Source organism: Sander lucioperca, chromosome 7 (assembly GCF_008315115.2).
Source record: "Sander lucioperca isolate FBNREF2018 chromosome 7, SLUC_FBN_1.2, whole genome shotgun sequence".
NCBI lineage: Eukaryota > Metazoa > Chordata > Actinopteri > Perciformes > Percidae > Sander > Sander lucioperca.
Window position 1 is genome coordinate 21,803,785 of NC_050179.1, and position 15,000 is coordinate 21,818,784.

Here is a 15,000-nt window from a genome sequence, read left to right on the forward strand (position 1 = left end):
CACATGCGCACGCCCGCACACACACACACACACAAACACACGCACACACACAAACACGCATGCACACACACACACGCACACACACAAACACATACGCACACACAAACACACCCACACACACACAAACACATGCACACACACACGCACGTGCGCACACACACACAGACGCACACACACACAAACACACACATACGCGCGCACACACACACACACACACACACACACACACACACACACACACACACACACACACACACACACTGTTTTTCACAGTATAACAAGATATTTTCACATTACAATAAGATATTTTTGCAGTTTTTTTTACTCTTTATTGTACAAAAAAGTTAAAATGTACCAAACAGGACCAAAAAACGCTGCACGGTGAATCGGTTGAAAATGGATATCAATGTGTAAAGATTACAACCGGTTGAGATAGCAACTGAGTCTGTTCCCACCAGACTCCATGTAAATAATCAGGACTTTTAGCATCATAAGAACACACTTCTTTCAAAGTGGACAGAAACTAAATCAAACTATCAAAAGCTGTTCTTGAGTTTGTTTTGCGGGTCTTTCAGACTCTTTGTCCGCGTGGTGTCACGCAGCTGAAGGCCTCCCACCGTGTGTGTGATGACACGGTGCAGAGAAAGCAGCGTTTTGTGTGCAGGGCTTTGGTTGGGATGGATGTGTTTCGGTCCCAGGGAGTGACAGATGGCTGCACACAGAGGGGCGACTGTATGTGCGTCCAGCTGCTGTCTGAAGCTGCATGGACGCCTTTCTGTCCAAACATTTGAACTACTTCACTTTCCCAGGCGTCAACAGAGAAGAAGACTTCTTCCTGCTGCCTTTACAATCAGTCAGAAAGTGAATGGACGCTGGTGGAGGCTGCTGGTGGAACTGGGACGCTTTAGCTGTGTTAGAAAACCGTTTCTCATCACGGAAACAGTGCCCTATATAGTGTGTTCGCCATTTTGCAACGGTGTTCTAATTACACACACACACACACACACACACACACACACACACACACACACACACACACACACACACACACACACACACACACACACACACACACACACACACACACACACACACACACACACACACACACACACACACACACACACACACACGATCTGAATCTGAATGAGGAAGAAATAAAACCCACAAATATCAAAAATACACCAAGGTAGAAAATGAAACACGTTATTCAAAAAGGATTTAAGAAATCATATTTAACCTGACAAAAATACTTATTTTTTTGGCTCTATACACGCTAAAAGTCCTGATTATTTACATGGAGTCTGGTGGGTTTGGTGATGGTGATTTCATGTTAAACTATAATGATCTTACTCTTTAACTAAAAGCTCTATCTCTGTAGGGATCCTTTCCATAACCCTATAGGACAAATGTTCAGCGTCAGTTGCACCAGACTCCATGTAAATAATCAGGACTTTTAGCGTGTATAGAGCCAGCATATCTCCACCAGACTCCATGTAAATAATCAGGACTTTTAGCGTGTATAGAGCCAGCATATCTCCACCAGACTCCATGTAAATAATCACTACTTTTAGCGTGTATAGAGCCAGCATATCTCCACCAGACTCCATGTAAATAATCACTACTTTTAGCGTGTATAGAGCCAGCATATCTCCACCAGACTCCATGTAAATAATCAGGACTTTTAGCGTGTATAGAGCCAGCATATCTCCACCAGACTCCATGTAAATAATCAGGACTTTTAGCGTGTATAGAGCCAGCATATCTCCACCAGACTCCATGTAAATAATCAGGACTTTTAGCGTGTATAGAGCCAGCATATCTCCACCAGACTCCATGTAAATAATCAGGACTTTTAGCGTGTATAGAGCCAGCATATCTCCACCAGACTCCATGTAAATAATCAGGACTTTTAGCGTGTATAGAGCCAGCATATCTTCACCAGACTCCATGTAAATAATCAGGACTTTTAGCGTGTATAGAGCCAGCATATTTCCACCAGACTCCATGTAAATAATCAGCACTTTTAGCGTGTATAGAGCCAGCATATTTCAACCAAACCAGAGTGGTGATTGTTGGAACAGTGGAAAGATGAACTAAGACGGCTTTTGGTAGTTTTATTTAGTTTCTGTCCACTTTGAATAAAGTGTGTTTTACGATGATAAAATTACTGTTTTTTTAAATGGAGTCTGGTGGTGATTTCATTTCAACTTGAGGCTTCAAAACAGCAATCCACAAACCAATGGGTGACATCCCTGATGCTGTGTCCAATTTTAATTTTTTACAGTTCAGCACTGAAGTAAACAAATAGACATATTCAAATGTTGAACTATTTCTTTAATAAAGCCAAAAGTCTGCAGAGGAACCCAGCAGGCAGTGATGGGAGTCAGGAAGCACAGACCAGGGGTAGAGGCTGTTAATAAATGGATAATTCTTGAGTTTTTTTCTTTGTGTGGAAGGAAGAAAAGTCTGAAAAGATAAACAGTTTCCTGCCAAGTTTAATGAAGCGAATAAGAAGTAAGGAAGGAAATGTGTCAGCTAGAGACCACGAGTCAACTAGCAGAAACAAAAGACCGCAGGGAGAGCTCTGACATCCCATAATACTCTGAAGATTTCCATGTCTCTGGAGCCAAAACGGCCTGTTTTCTTTTCTGTCACTCACACACACACACACACACACACACACACACACACACACACACACACACACACTTGACATTTGTTTTACAAAATCAGTCCCCATTCTTTCACCCTGTTGATGGTTTCATGGGTTTTTGGGGAGTTTTTGGGGAGTCAGTTTGCTCTGAGCGTCCGTGGTCTAAAAAAACTAAAAACTGGGAAACTATTTCAATATTCAAAAGAATCACGTATTTAAATTGGAAGCAAAAGATGTTTCCTATTTCTTCTTTTCTGTACTAACTTCAGAATTGAATTTTGGAATTTTTTTCTACTTTTTTTACTCTCTGTGTGTGTGTGTGTCTCTCTGTGTGTGTGTGTGTGTGTCTCTGTGTGTGTGTGTGTCTCTGTGTGTGTGTGTGTGTCTGTCTCTCTCTCTCTGTGTGTGTGTCTCTGTGTGTGTGTGTCTATGTGTGTGTGTTTATGTTAGAGAAGCTGAGTCCTGCCAGAGACTATAGACCTGCGCGCGAATCCCGCGGACGCCACTTCTTGGCTCAGAGCCGTTATCGTCTATGGTTAAACCAACAGTAGGCGGTGGCCGTTGCGCTTATTGACGCACGTACTTCAAGTACTACTATTCCGAGTTACAACAGCTTCACACCCGAACACACACACACACACACACGATACACACATATGTTATATTTAGTGTCAGTCTCACTGAGGATATCAGGATTATCGTGAACAAACGTCCCAAAATCCGCTTAAAAATCAAAATAAGAAGAAAAAAAAGGCAGCAGGACTTACCTGATACGTTTCCTTCGGTCTCAAAGTAATCACGGGATAGTTGTCGGTAACGTAACATCCACAGCGGACAGGCAGACAGACAGGCAGACAGAGCTGCTCACCGACACTTTAACGGAGACTGAATGGCAACTGTAAACAATCAACAGCCCGATGTTAAAGCCCGTTGACGCATGCGCAGTTTTCCTGTATTAACGCTTGCGCGTTATGCCCGTGATGACGTCGGTACGTCTAGCGGATCCGATCTAGCGTCTACCAAAGATAACTGAGCTCAATCATGGGTGTTTTGTATTTTAAGTTCTCTTAATACATCTATGGTATTAAGAAGCTCATGTGTCTGTGTGTGTGTGTGTGTGTGTGTGTGTGTCTCTCTGTGTGTGTGTATGTGTGTCTCTGTCGGTGTGTGTGTGTGTGTGGCTATCGTAGCTTCCTTCCTGTTTACATCCCGTAAAACATTATGGGAACTGCGCACACACACACACACACACACACACACACACACACACACACACAGAGACAGACACACACACACACACTCACACACACAGACACACACTCACACACACACACACCGACAGAGAGAGACGCACACACACACACACACACACACACACCGACAGAGACACACACACACACACACACACACACACACACACACACCGACAGAGAGAGAGACACACACACACTCACACACACACACACACAGACAGACAGTAAACGTGATGGTCTGCTGGCTGAAGTGTGTCTCAGCTCTCTGTATTACCAACATTTTACATTTATTAAACACACTCATCTTCATGTTATAAAATACTACTTCTGTGTGCTCTAAAAACAACAGTTTAGTATCATCATGCAGTAAAACATACTGGATATCTAAAGTACATCTAAAGTACATCTGAAGTACATGAAGTACTTTAAGACTAAACTTTGGCTGGTAACACTCAAACGTGAAGCTACATCTGTCAACGGTTTCCATCATTTAGAAAATAAAAAACTTGGAGACTGAAACTATGTATTCAAACTCACATTCAGTGTATTTTTCAGGTTAAATATAATTTTGATTTAATTCTGAAACTAAAAGTGAAAAAAAAATCAAGATTTTAATCTGAAACTGGAAGAAATAAAACCCACAAATATCAAAATATATACTGAGGTGTAAAAATGAAAGACATAATTTATTCAAAAATCATTTAACCTGACAAAAAAAACTTTTTCTACACTTGTGTTTTAGTTTGAAAACAGTCACACACACACACACACACACACACACACACACACACACAGTCTCTCTCACACACACACACACACACACACACACACAGTCTCTCTCACACACACACACAGAGAGGGACACACACACACACACACAGACACACACACACATAAAGAGAGACATGCGTGCACGCACGCATGCACGCATGCACACATACACACACACACACACACACACACACACACACACACAGAGAGAGGGACACACACACATAAAGAGAGACATGCGTGCACGCACGCATGCACACATACACACACACACACACACAGACAGATACACTCACACACACACACACACACACACACACACACAGAGAGGGACACACACACACAGACACACACACACATAAAGAGAGACATGCGTGCACGCACGCATGCACACATACACACACACACACACACACACAGAGAGAGGGACACACACACACACACACACACACACACACAGAGGGACACACACACATAAAGAGAGACATGCGTGCATGCACGCATGCACACATACACACACACACACACACACACAGAGAGGGACACACACACACAGACACACACACACACACACATAAAGAGAGACATGCGTGCACGCACGCATGCACACATACACACACACACACACACACACACACACTAACACACAGAGAGGGACACACACACACACACAGTCTCACACACACACACACAGAGAGGGACACACACACACACACACACACACACACACACACACAGAGAGGGACACACACACACACACACACACACAGAGAGGGACACACACACATAAAGAGAGACATGCGTGCACGCACGCATGCACACATACACACACACACACACACACACACACACACACACACACACACAGAGAGGGACACACACACACACACAGACACACACACACACATAAAGAGAGACATGCGTGCACGCACGCATGCACACATACACACACACACACAGAGAGGGACACACACACACACACACACACACAGACAGACACACACACACACACAGAGAGGGACACACACACATAAAGAGAGACATGCGTGCACGCACGCATGCACACACACACGTACACACTAACACACAGAGAGGGACACACACACACACGTTCAAGAACGTTCCAAATCAAATGTTGATCTCTCAGATTTAAATGTCCTTTTCTAAGCGATGGAAACGTTGGGCCCAGATTCAGCTCCGTGAAGCGATGCATCAGTGATCAAAACAAACATTTAAAATCATACAAATATAAAAACTTTGCAGCAGGAAAACATGTAAACAAACATGGCAAAGTAAAGTCTGGCATAGCAGGGTAGCACCTTCTTTTTTCATTGTTTTCATTCGATCATCATGGCACAATCATCAAATTCAAGAGAAAAATACTCTCCTTAAAAACAGTTTACAATCTGTACAGTCTATACAATATATACACAAGCATTTCTAGTAGAAATATAAAGCCTTTATACATCCGTACGCGTTTCCGTCAGGCACTACGCGACTCAATATCAATGGACGATAAGTCGGACACTGACCCATTGTTCCCCACGTATAACTGACTTTTATTCTCGCAACAAGTGCTCAATTATTACACATATATAACACGTGCAGGGCCACTGTGTCCCTCCGTTTGACAATGTTCCTCAGTGGAAGGAGTCAGTCAGAGGAGCAAGATTTCAGCTGAGCGTGGACGGACTGAAGACAGCCGCACTCTCACATGGAACAGCAAGACATTAAGGGGAGCGTGCCTATGTTCCCACATTTCTAAGATTTTTCCCAAAATTAGGCCCTATGTTCCCACACTTCTAAGATTTTTTCCAAAATTAAGCCCTATGTTGCCACATTTCTAAGATTTTTTCCAAAATTAAGCCCTATGTTCCCACATTTCTAAGATTTTTTTCCCAAAATTAGGCCCTATGTTCCCACATTTCTAAGATTTATTCCAAAATTAAGCCCTATGTTCCCACATTTTTAAGAATTTTTCCAAAATTAGGCCTTATGTTCCCACATTTCTAAGATTTTTTCCAAAATTAAGCCCTATGTTCCCACAATTCTAATATTTTTTCCAAAATTAGGTCCTATGGAGCACAGGGCTAGGAACATAGGGCTGTGGGAACATAGGGCTGTGGGAACATAGGGCTGTGGGAACATAGGGCTGTGGGAACATAGGGCTGTGGGAACATAGGGCTGTGGGAACATAGGGCTGTGGGAACATAGGGCTGACCCTGTTTTAAGTCTCACGTGCAGGGCCACTGTGTCCCTCAGTTTGACAATGTTCCCACATTTTTAAGAATTTTTCCAAAATTAGGCCCTATGTTCCCACATTTCTAAGATTTTTTTCAAAATTAGGCCTATGTTCCCACATTTCTAAGATTTTTTAGGGCTGTGGGAACATAGGGCTGTGGGAACATAGGGCTGTAGGAACATAGGCCTGTGGGAACATAGGGCTGTGGGAACATAGGGCTGTAGGAACATAGGCCTGTGGGAACATAGGGCTGTGGGAACATAGGGCTGTGGACTGTGGGACCATAGGCCTGTGGGAACATAGGGCTGTGGACTGTGGGAACATAGGGCTGTGGGAACATAGGGCTGTGGGAACATTGGGCTGTGGGAACATAGGGCTGTGGGAACATAGGGCTGTAGGAACATAGGGCTGTAGGAACATAGGGCTGTGGGAACATAGGGCTGTGGGAACATAGGGCTGTAGGAACATAGGGCTGTAGGAACATAGGGCTGTAGGAACATAGGGCTGTGGGAACATAGGGCTGTGGGAACATAGGGCTGTGGGAACATAGGGCTGTAGGAACATAGGGCTGTAGGAACATAGGGCTGTGGGAACATAGGGCTGTGGGAACATAGGGCTGTGGGAACATAGGGCTGACCCTGTTTTAAGTCTCACGTGCAGGGCCACTGTGTCCCTCAGTTTGACAATGTTCCTCAGTGGAAGAAGTCAGTCAGAGGAGAAAGATTTCAGCTGAACGTGGACGGACTGAAAACAGCTGCACTCTCACATGGAACAGCAAAACAATGACAGCTGCACGCTAGTTTGTAGTCTTTTTGGGTCTCTTCTGTAGTTTTGTGTCAGTCCCTGTGCATCTCCATGGTTGCTTTGCCTCTGTTTGCAGTTATTTGCTTCTCTTCGAATCGTTTTACGTTTTATGTGTGGCGGGTTTGCGTACGTTACGGCAAAACAATGACAGCTGCACGCTAGTTCGTAGCCTTTGGCTTCTCTTTGTAGCCGGTGTACGTCTCTGTCAGGGATGCACTGAATCCAGGATTCAGCTTCAGATTCGGCTGAATATTGGGCTTTTTGACGGGGGTTGCACTACGCTACACTGGTCGCCGTAATGACGGCGCCGTTGATTACAGGAAGGTGTTTACGTAGGTGGAGCGTTCAATGCAGTAGGCTGAGAGAAAGTGGAAATGGAACTGGTGAGCAGAAAAAGTGATGTTTGGCAGTACTTTCAGTCAGAAGAAGACCATTCAAGTCCAGCTACATGTTTAATCTGCAATGCTGATTAGTCTGGTGGTGGCGAGGACCCTAAACTATACACAACATCACCGCTGTTACAACATCTGGTATCAAACATCTGGAAGAATACGAGTTGTGATGAAGGAATCTACAGACAGCAGCCAGAATGCAGCAACTTCAGGTACGGCAAAGGAAGGACAGTCACTGTTTACTTCATTAATGAGTTTACTGTGTTCATGGACTGAGGATGGGACGAGGATTCAGCAGAATCTCAACCAGGGGAGTCAGGATTCAGCCAAGACCCCAAAAATCTGGATTCAGTGCATCCCCTAGTCTCTGTGGTTAATAATTGTCTCTTTGTTGTTTTGTGTCAGTCATTTTGCATCTCTGTGGGTGTCCCGTGTCTTTTTGTGGCTGCTTTGTGTCTATTTTCAGTTCTCTTGTGTCCTACTGGGGTTGTTAGCTTCTTTTTTTAGCTGTTTTAAGTCTCTTTGTTGTCTCGTGTCTCGTTGTTTGCTTCTCTTGACCTGGCGCCCTGTTTTTGCAATTCTTTGTTGTTCTTTTGCATCTTTTTGTAGTCGTTGCACGTCTCCGTGGTCAGTTTTGTGGTTCATTTTTGTTTCTTTATTCTCCGTAGGCATGGACATTTGTGTTGCAAAACAAGTTCCAACAATAACAAAGACAACAACATAACTTCCTGACTCTGTGCTTCTCTTGTGGATCCTTGTGAATGTTTGCATCTTTCTGTGGTCGTTGTAGTTTTGTGTCATTAAGTAAAGTTTATTTATTTAGCACTTATCACAGACTCAGTCTTCTACTAGGGTCAAAACGCTATGAATATTTCGTTTTTTAGTCGTTTCGTGTCATTTTGTAGTCAAAGCATGTCTCTTTGTGATTGTTTTGCATCTTTCTCTGGTCGTTTGGGTCATTTTGTAGTCAATAGTTCTTTTGCATGTTGCTTGTTGTAGTCGTTTTGTCTCTTTGTGGTTGTTCTGCATCTTTGTGGTCGCTTTGTGAAAGTAAGTAAAGTTTATTTATATAGCACTTATGACAGACAGTCACATGTTTGGGTTGATACGGTATCAGAGCCCGTCTACGGAGAGCCTGTTCACTCCCTATTCAGCCCCATTGGACCGAATGTGGTTGCAGTTCCACCAGAGTTCCACTGGGGGTGATCGCAGGTGAGTGCAAAATGAATGGGACCCTATGGAGCTACATGCTAAATGAATGGGAGTCTATGGAGCTACATGCTAAATGAATGGGACCCTATGGAGCTACATGCTAAATGAATGGGACCCTATGGAGCTACATGCTAAATGAATGGGACCCTATGGAGCTACATGCTAAATGAATGGGACCCTATGGAGCTACATGCTAAATGAATGGGACCCTATGGAGCTACATGCTAAATGAATGGGACCCTATGGAGCTACACGGCTAAATGAATGGGAGTCTATGGAGCTACACGGCTAAATGAATGGGAGTCTATGGAGCTAGAGGCTAAATGAATGGGAGTCTATGGAGCTAGAGGCTAAATGAATGGGAGTCTATGGAGCTACACGGCTAAATGAATGGGACTCTATGGAGCTAGAGGCTAAATGAATGGGAGTCTATGGAGCTAGAGGCTAAATTTGTCTCTTTCGCCTGATTGTCGATGAGAAATCTCAGATTTGATTGTAGTTTTTGCAAGTTCAACATGGATTATAGGTCGAAGGTTGAATGAACGAGTACTTATGCCCTTTTGATTTCTTACAGATTGAGTCGTTGTTGCCCATAACACGCTAGCATTCTGCTAATGAATGCTGATTGGTCAGTGAAGGACTGATTACGATCGCAGATCCCGCTTGACGGCATCCGAAGCAGAACCAGAATGTCAGAGTGAATATTTCGGCGTGGTCTTTAAAACATTAGCAAACCTCTTTCTAGCTCGTGTATTAACAGGGAGAGTCTAACCTGTCAGCTGTGTATTAACAGGGAGAGTCTAACCTGTCAGCTGTGTATTAACAGAGAGAGTCTAACCTGTCAGCTGTGTATTAACAGGGAGAGTCTAACCTGTCAGCTGTGTATTAACAGGGAGAGTCTAACCTGTCAGCTGTGTATTAACAGGGAGAGTCTAACCTGTCAGCTGTGTATTAACAGGGAGAGTCTAACCTGTCAGCTGTGTTGTCGATGCCTCGAGAGAACAAAGGAAGTGACTCAGAGCTCGCCGTAAAGCAGTATCTCTGGTCGTATATGTGTATGACGTCACTGACATTTTAAAAGGCTTTTCTAACACCCAGCAGTGTGTATTTTCTTAGCCTCCCCTTTCAAATGCAACATTCAAATTACTAGACATAAAAGAAAAGTGGATTTTGAGGGGTATAGCTCCATAGACCTCCATTCATTCTGCACTCGCCCGTGAGCACCCTCTAGTGCAGTGTTTCTCAAATGGGGGTACGTGTCCCCCTAGGGGTACTCTGGAGGACTGCAGGGGGTACGTGAGATATTTAACAAAATGGTTAATAGTTACAAGGCTGTTGTCCAGAACATTGTTCTTCTTTATGTAGACTTTTTTTTTTCCTACCAAAAATGTGACATGTGTGTCTCCTTCTTTGGACCTAATCTATCCTTCCTTCCTTCTACTTTTTACAAGTTTCTCGCTTCAAGTTATGTCACTGTTTTTGCAGTTTTTGATACTATTTCGACCTATTCTTGCCTTACTTCCTTCCTTCTTTCTACCATCTTTTTCCCGAGTTTTTCTCTTTGTTACAGAATTTGTCTCCTTTTCTCATCAGTATTTAAATGTTTGTTTTTTTAGTTACAAGGCTTTAAAGGCTGTATTAAAAATGATCAGCGCTGCACAGGGGGTACTTGGCTTAAAGAAACAATTCAAAAGGGAACATTATTGAAAAAAGTTTGAGATCCACTTCTCTAGTGGAACCAGAGTGGAACTGCAACCAGTTCAAAAGCCGGAAGTATCCAGAGAGGAAGTTCTCCCCTTATTATGGCGTTTTTCCATTACATGGTACCTGCTCGACTCGCCTCGCCACACTGTGCGTCCGTTTTCCATTGCATATTTTAGTACCACCTCAGCGTTGCTGGTCGTCTGCCGGCTCGACGCACACACCAGCACACAAGTATAAACATCAGACCACTTGAGCTTGTTTTACAGTTCTGTGGAGGCTCCACCAGAGCTTTCTCCGTAGCCTGTGTAAGTGGCCTGATGTTTATATTTGTGCGCTGGTGTGTGCGTCGAGCCAGCATGTGTGTGTGTACGTAGGCTACGTTGAAAGCTCTGCTGGAGCCTCCGCAGAACTGTAAACAAGCGGCGCCGCAGTAAACTACTGTGAGCTAACGCGACACACACACAGAACGTGGAAGGTGTGTGTTGCCAGAAGACACATTTAGTTTCTAAAGAAACTGGAGGCAGCAAAAATACACACAGCTGGCTAAACTGTTTAAAAATAGCGGGTTTGTTCAGGACACCCCCGTCTGTCGCTTTCACGTCACCTTTTCGGCTCGCCTCAGCTCGCTGGGAACCTCGACTGAGGAGGTACTACATAAAGTACCTGTTAGCAGGTACCAGGGACTTTTTTTCGTAATGGAAAACCAAAAAAGGTGAGTAGAGTCGAGGCGAGTCGAGCAGGTACCATGTGGTGGCAACGCGCCATTTGACATTCTCTGACGGTCTTAATGTAGTGTCCGGCTGTCAGATGTCGGGGTAGAACTCCGTGTTGACGTCGACGCTGTGCAGGACGGACTTCTGTTCCGCAGCCGACTTCCTGTTCATCACCTCGGCCGTCAGAGAGTAGCTGCCGCCGGACTTCTCCTCGAACCAGCTGTCCAGCGCTCGCTTCCCGTCGAAGCTGGCGATGGGCGGCCCGTTAACGGCCACCGCCAGCAGGTCGTTCATCTGCTCCAGAGTCAGCCGCGAGCGGTTGTTCCTGCACATCTTGGTCAGGGCGCCGCGGCCTTTGTCGCAGCAGGCCGTGGAGCTGGGCAGCACCCGCACTGCCTGCACCACGCGGTTCAGCAGCGGGAAACGCTGCTTGTACCGGCAGATGTGTCCCACCACTTCTTTAAAACCGTTCATGCTGCAGAAGTCGGCTTTCAGATCCTTCCACTCCACGTTCAGGCTGCCCCTCGCCTCCGTGCGCGCCTGGGAACCCTCCGCACCGCCACACGGAACCGAATCCAGATGGTTGAATATCACCTGGATCTCTTCCTCGCCGTACGCATGAAGTTCCTCCCGGTTGGGTGGCCAGGCGGACAGATCCAGGACCTTAAGATAAGATATGATAATAGGCTGTTATTATATCACAGTAGCTGTGTTTGAAACCGTTCCCTAACACAGAAATAGTTATATATATATATATATATATATATATATATATATATATATATATATAATGTGTTCGCTGTTCTGTAGTGGTGTTCTAATTCTCTTAATGTCATTCCCTATATGGTCCACTATAAAATACCCACAATGCACAGCTAATTTGAGCGTACATACGATGTAGCCTACATTTTACTCTCGTATCCCACAATGCAACGTGGTCATGTTTTCCCGGAGGAGAGGAAGAAGCAGAAGGACTCGCGGAAACTGAAAAGGAAAAATTCTTATTCTTTTATTCTTATTCCCCCGTTGCCCCCTGGGGATGAATAAAGTGATTTGAATTGAATTATTTCTTTTATAAAAGGACAACACACATAATTTACACGTCTGTAACTGTGCCAGTGTTAGCCAGCCGGCTAGTTTTCAACCGTAGTCCTTTGGCAGGATGATTTTAGACCACAGCAACAGGAAACAGCAAGACATTAGCACAGTTACACATCTACAGTATCCCCATTCTGTATAAGAAGCCATGCAAGCATCTGAACACAGCCAAGCAACACAGACCCGAGTCATGCAAAGCAGTAACAAGCAGCATGGCATGGTTTTATGTCAGTTAGCCTAATAGCTGGTTTGATTTGCATTGAGAGATGATTTTATGGAAAGTACCCCATGCCAATCTCTAGGTATGGTGAAGGGTATGTGATGATGTGGGGGTATGGTGAAGGGTATGTGATGATGTGGGGGTATGGTGAAGGGTATGTGATGATGTGGGGGTATGGTGAAGGGTATGTGATGATGTGGGGGTATGGTGAAGGGTATGTGATGATGTGGGGGTATGGTGAAGGGTATGTGATGATGTGGGGGTATGGTGAAGGGTATGTGATGATGTGGGGACCAAGGGAACTTTATCAGGATGCATAGTATCCTGGATCCATGAAATAACTGGCCTTTCAAAATAAAAGTCTGCCTGCCTCTATGGGAATTTAACATAGGGGTGTACTGACTTATGCCCCCTGTATTTTAAGGAAGAACATTTATTTATTTACAATACATTATTCATTCACAAACAAAATTGGTGACCTTAAAGGTTGGATTTTTCCAAATTTTTTTAATTAAGGCATCAAAAGGTCCTATGATATGCTTCTTTTTGGAAGCTTTTATATAGACCTTAGTGGTCCCCTAATACTGTATCTAAGGTCTCTTTTATATAGGCCTTAGTGGTCCCCTAATACTGTATCTGAAGTCTCTTTATATAGACCTTAGTGGTCCCCTAATACTGTATCTGAAGTCTCTTTATATAGACCTTAGTGGTCCCCTAATACTGTATCTGAAGTCTCTTTCCCTAAATTCAGCCTTGGTGTAGAATTCCAGCCACTAGAGCCAGTCCCACAATGAGCTTTCCTTAGGATGTACCATCTCTGTGTCTGTAGCTTTAAATGTTATTGAGGAGGAGAGAGGGGGGCAAGGTGGAGGGTGGGGGTGTGGTCTTGACCAACTGCCACTTTACCCATTTGAAAGCCATGATGTCTCTCTCTCTCTCATGGGTGGGCCAAATTCTCTGGGCGGGCAAAGCAGAGAAAGGGGAGGTAACCTTTCCCCTTATGACGTCATAAAGGGAAGATTCCTGATTGGCCCATCTGAGCTTTCATTTTCTCAAAGGAGAGCAGGATACCCAGGGCTCGGTTTACACCTATCACCATTTCTAGCCACTGGGGGACCATAGGCAGGCTGGGGGAACTCATATTAATGTTAAAAAACCTCATAAAGTGAAATTTTCATGCCATGGGACCTTTAAGATCAATTTCCAAAAGATGATTTTTTTATTCCTCTTTTTAGTCAACTTTAGCATGGCTTCATAAACTTATGAGTGCCACTGTATATAGAATATATATAATATATCAGGTTTAGGGGCTCTGAGACGCCAGAGCAGTGTGAATGAGAGGTGTAAACAGAGCCAAAGAATTTCGTTTTCAAACCAAAACGTAGGAATGTAAATGTAGCTTTGGCGTTTTCCGGGCGGATGGGTCCAGACCTTGCAGGCTTTGGCGAATGTGCGGCTCTGCAGGTCCAGCCTCTGAGACAGAATCCCCCGGCTCCGGTCGCAGATCTTCTCCCGGATCGACTGAAACTTGGACTCGGCGACGCGTAGGTTCTTCAGAGCGACGCCGTTGAAACTTTCCCGGAAGTTTTCCTCAAACTCCTGCAGGTATTCCCCGGGGCAGTCCACCAGCTGGCCGATCTCCAGGATGGCGTCCTGGATCCGGGCTTCCACCGCCGACACCAGCAGGTGCTCGCCCTGGAAGGTGAAGGCGAGCCGCGAGAGGACGGCGATGATGTCCAGCAGGAAGTAGATGAGCTTCACTGATTGGTAGTCCAGCAGGAACTGGAGGAGGGAGAGGGCGATGGCTGCAGCGTCGGCCCTCTGCGTCTGGCTGCTGATCTCCTTCAGATGGGACACTACCTGCACAGATTCAGAATAACGTTAGTTATATATATTAGGGGTGTAAGAAAAAAATCAATACACTTGAGTATTTTA

General features: G+C 44.6%; 2 protein-coding genes and 1 long non-coding RNA gene across 3 annotated transcripts in view; all 3 read right to left on the bottom strand.

The window, feature by feature from the left end:
- The window catches only part of cd59 (CD59 molecule (CD59 blood group)), a 6,128-nt gene extending 2,563 nt beyond the window's left edge, over window positions 1-3,565 (bottom strand). The window contains exon 1 of the mRNA XM_036003508.1: window positions 3,424-3,565. The gene's annotated coding sequence lies outside the window, so the exon portion shown is untranslated. The remainder of the gene's footprint in view (window positions 1-3,423) is intronic.
- A 590-nt stretch (window positions 3,566-4,155) lies between these two features.
- On the bottom strand, window positions 4,156-4,669 carry LOC116059849. The gene is made up of 2 exons (XR_004107394.2): window positions 4,325-4,669; window positions 4,156-4,293 (listed from the first exon to the last, which is right to left on the bottom strand). It is a non-coding gene; the product is annotated as an uncharacterized LOC116059849 (long non-coding RNA).
- Window positions 4,670-11,779: 7,110 nt separating this feature from the next.
- Window positions 11,780-15,000, bottom strand: part of prdm11 (PR domain containing 11) — a 15,568-nt gene continuing 12,347 nt past the window's right edge. Inside the window, exons 9-10 of the mRNA XM_036003474.1 lie at window positions 14,497-14,925; window positions 11,780-12,410 (exon numbers count right to left, since the gene is read on the bottom strand). Of these exons, the coding sequence (XP_035859367.1) occupies window positions 11,838-12,410; window positions 14,497-14,925 (1,002 nt within the window). The 3' untranslated portion in view covers window positions 11,780-11,837. The remainder of the gene's footprint in view (window positions 12,411-14,496; window positions 14,926-15,000) is intronic.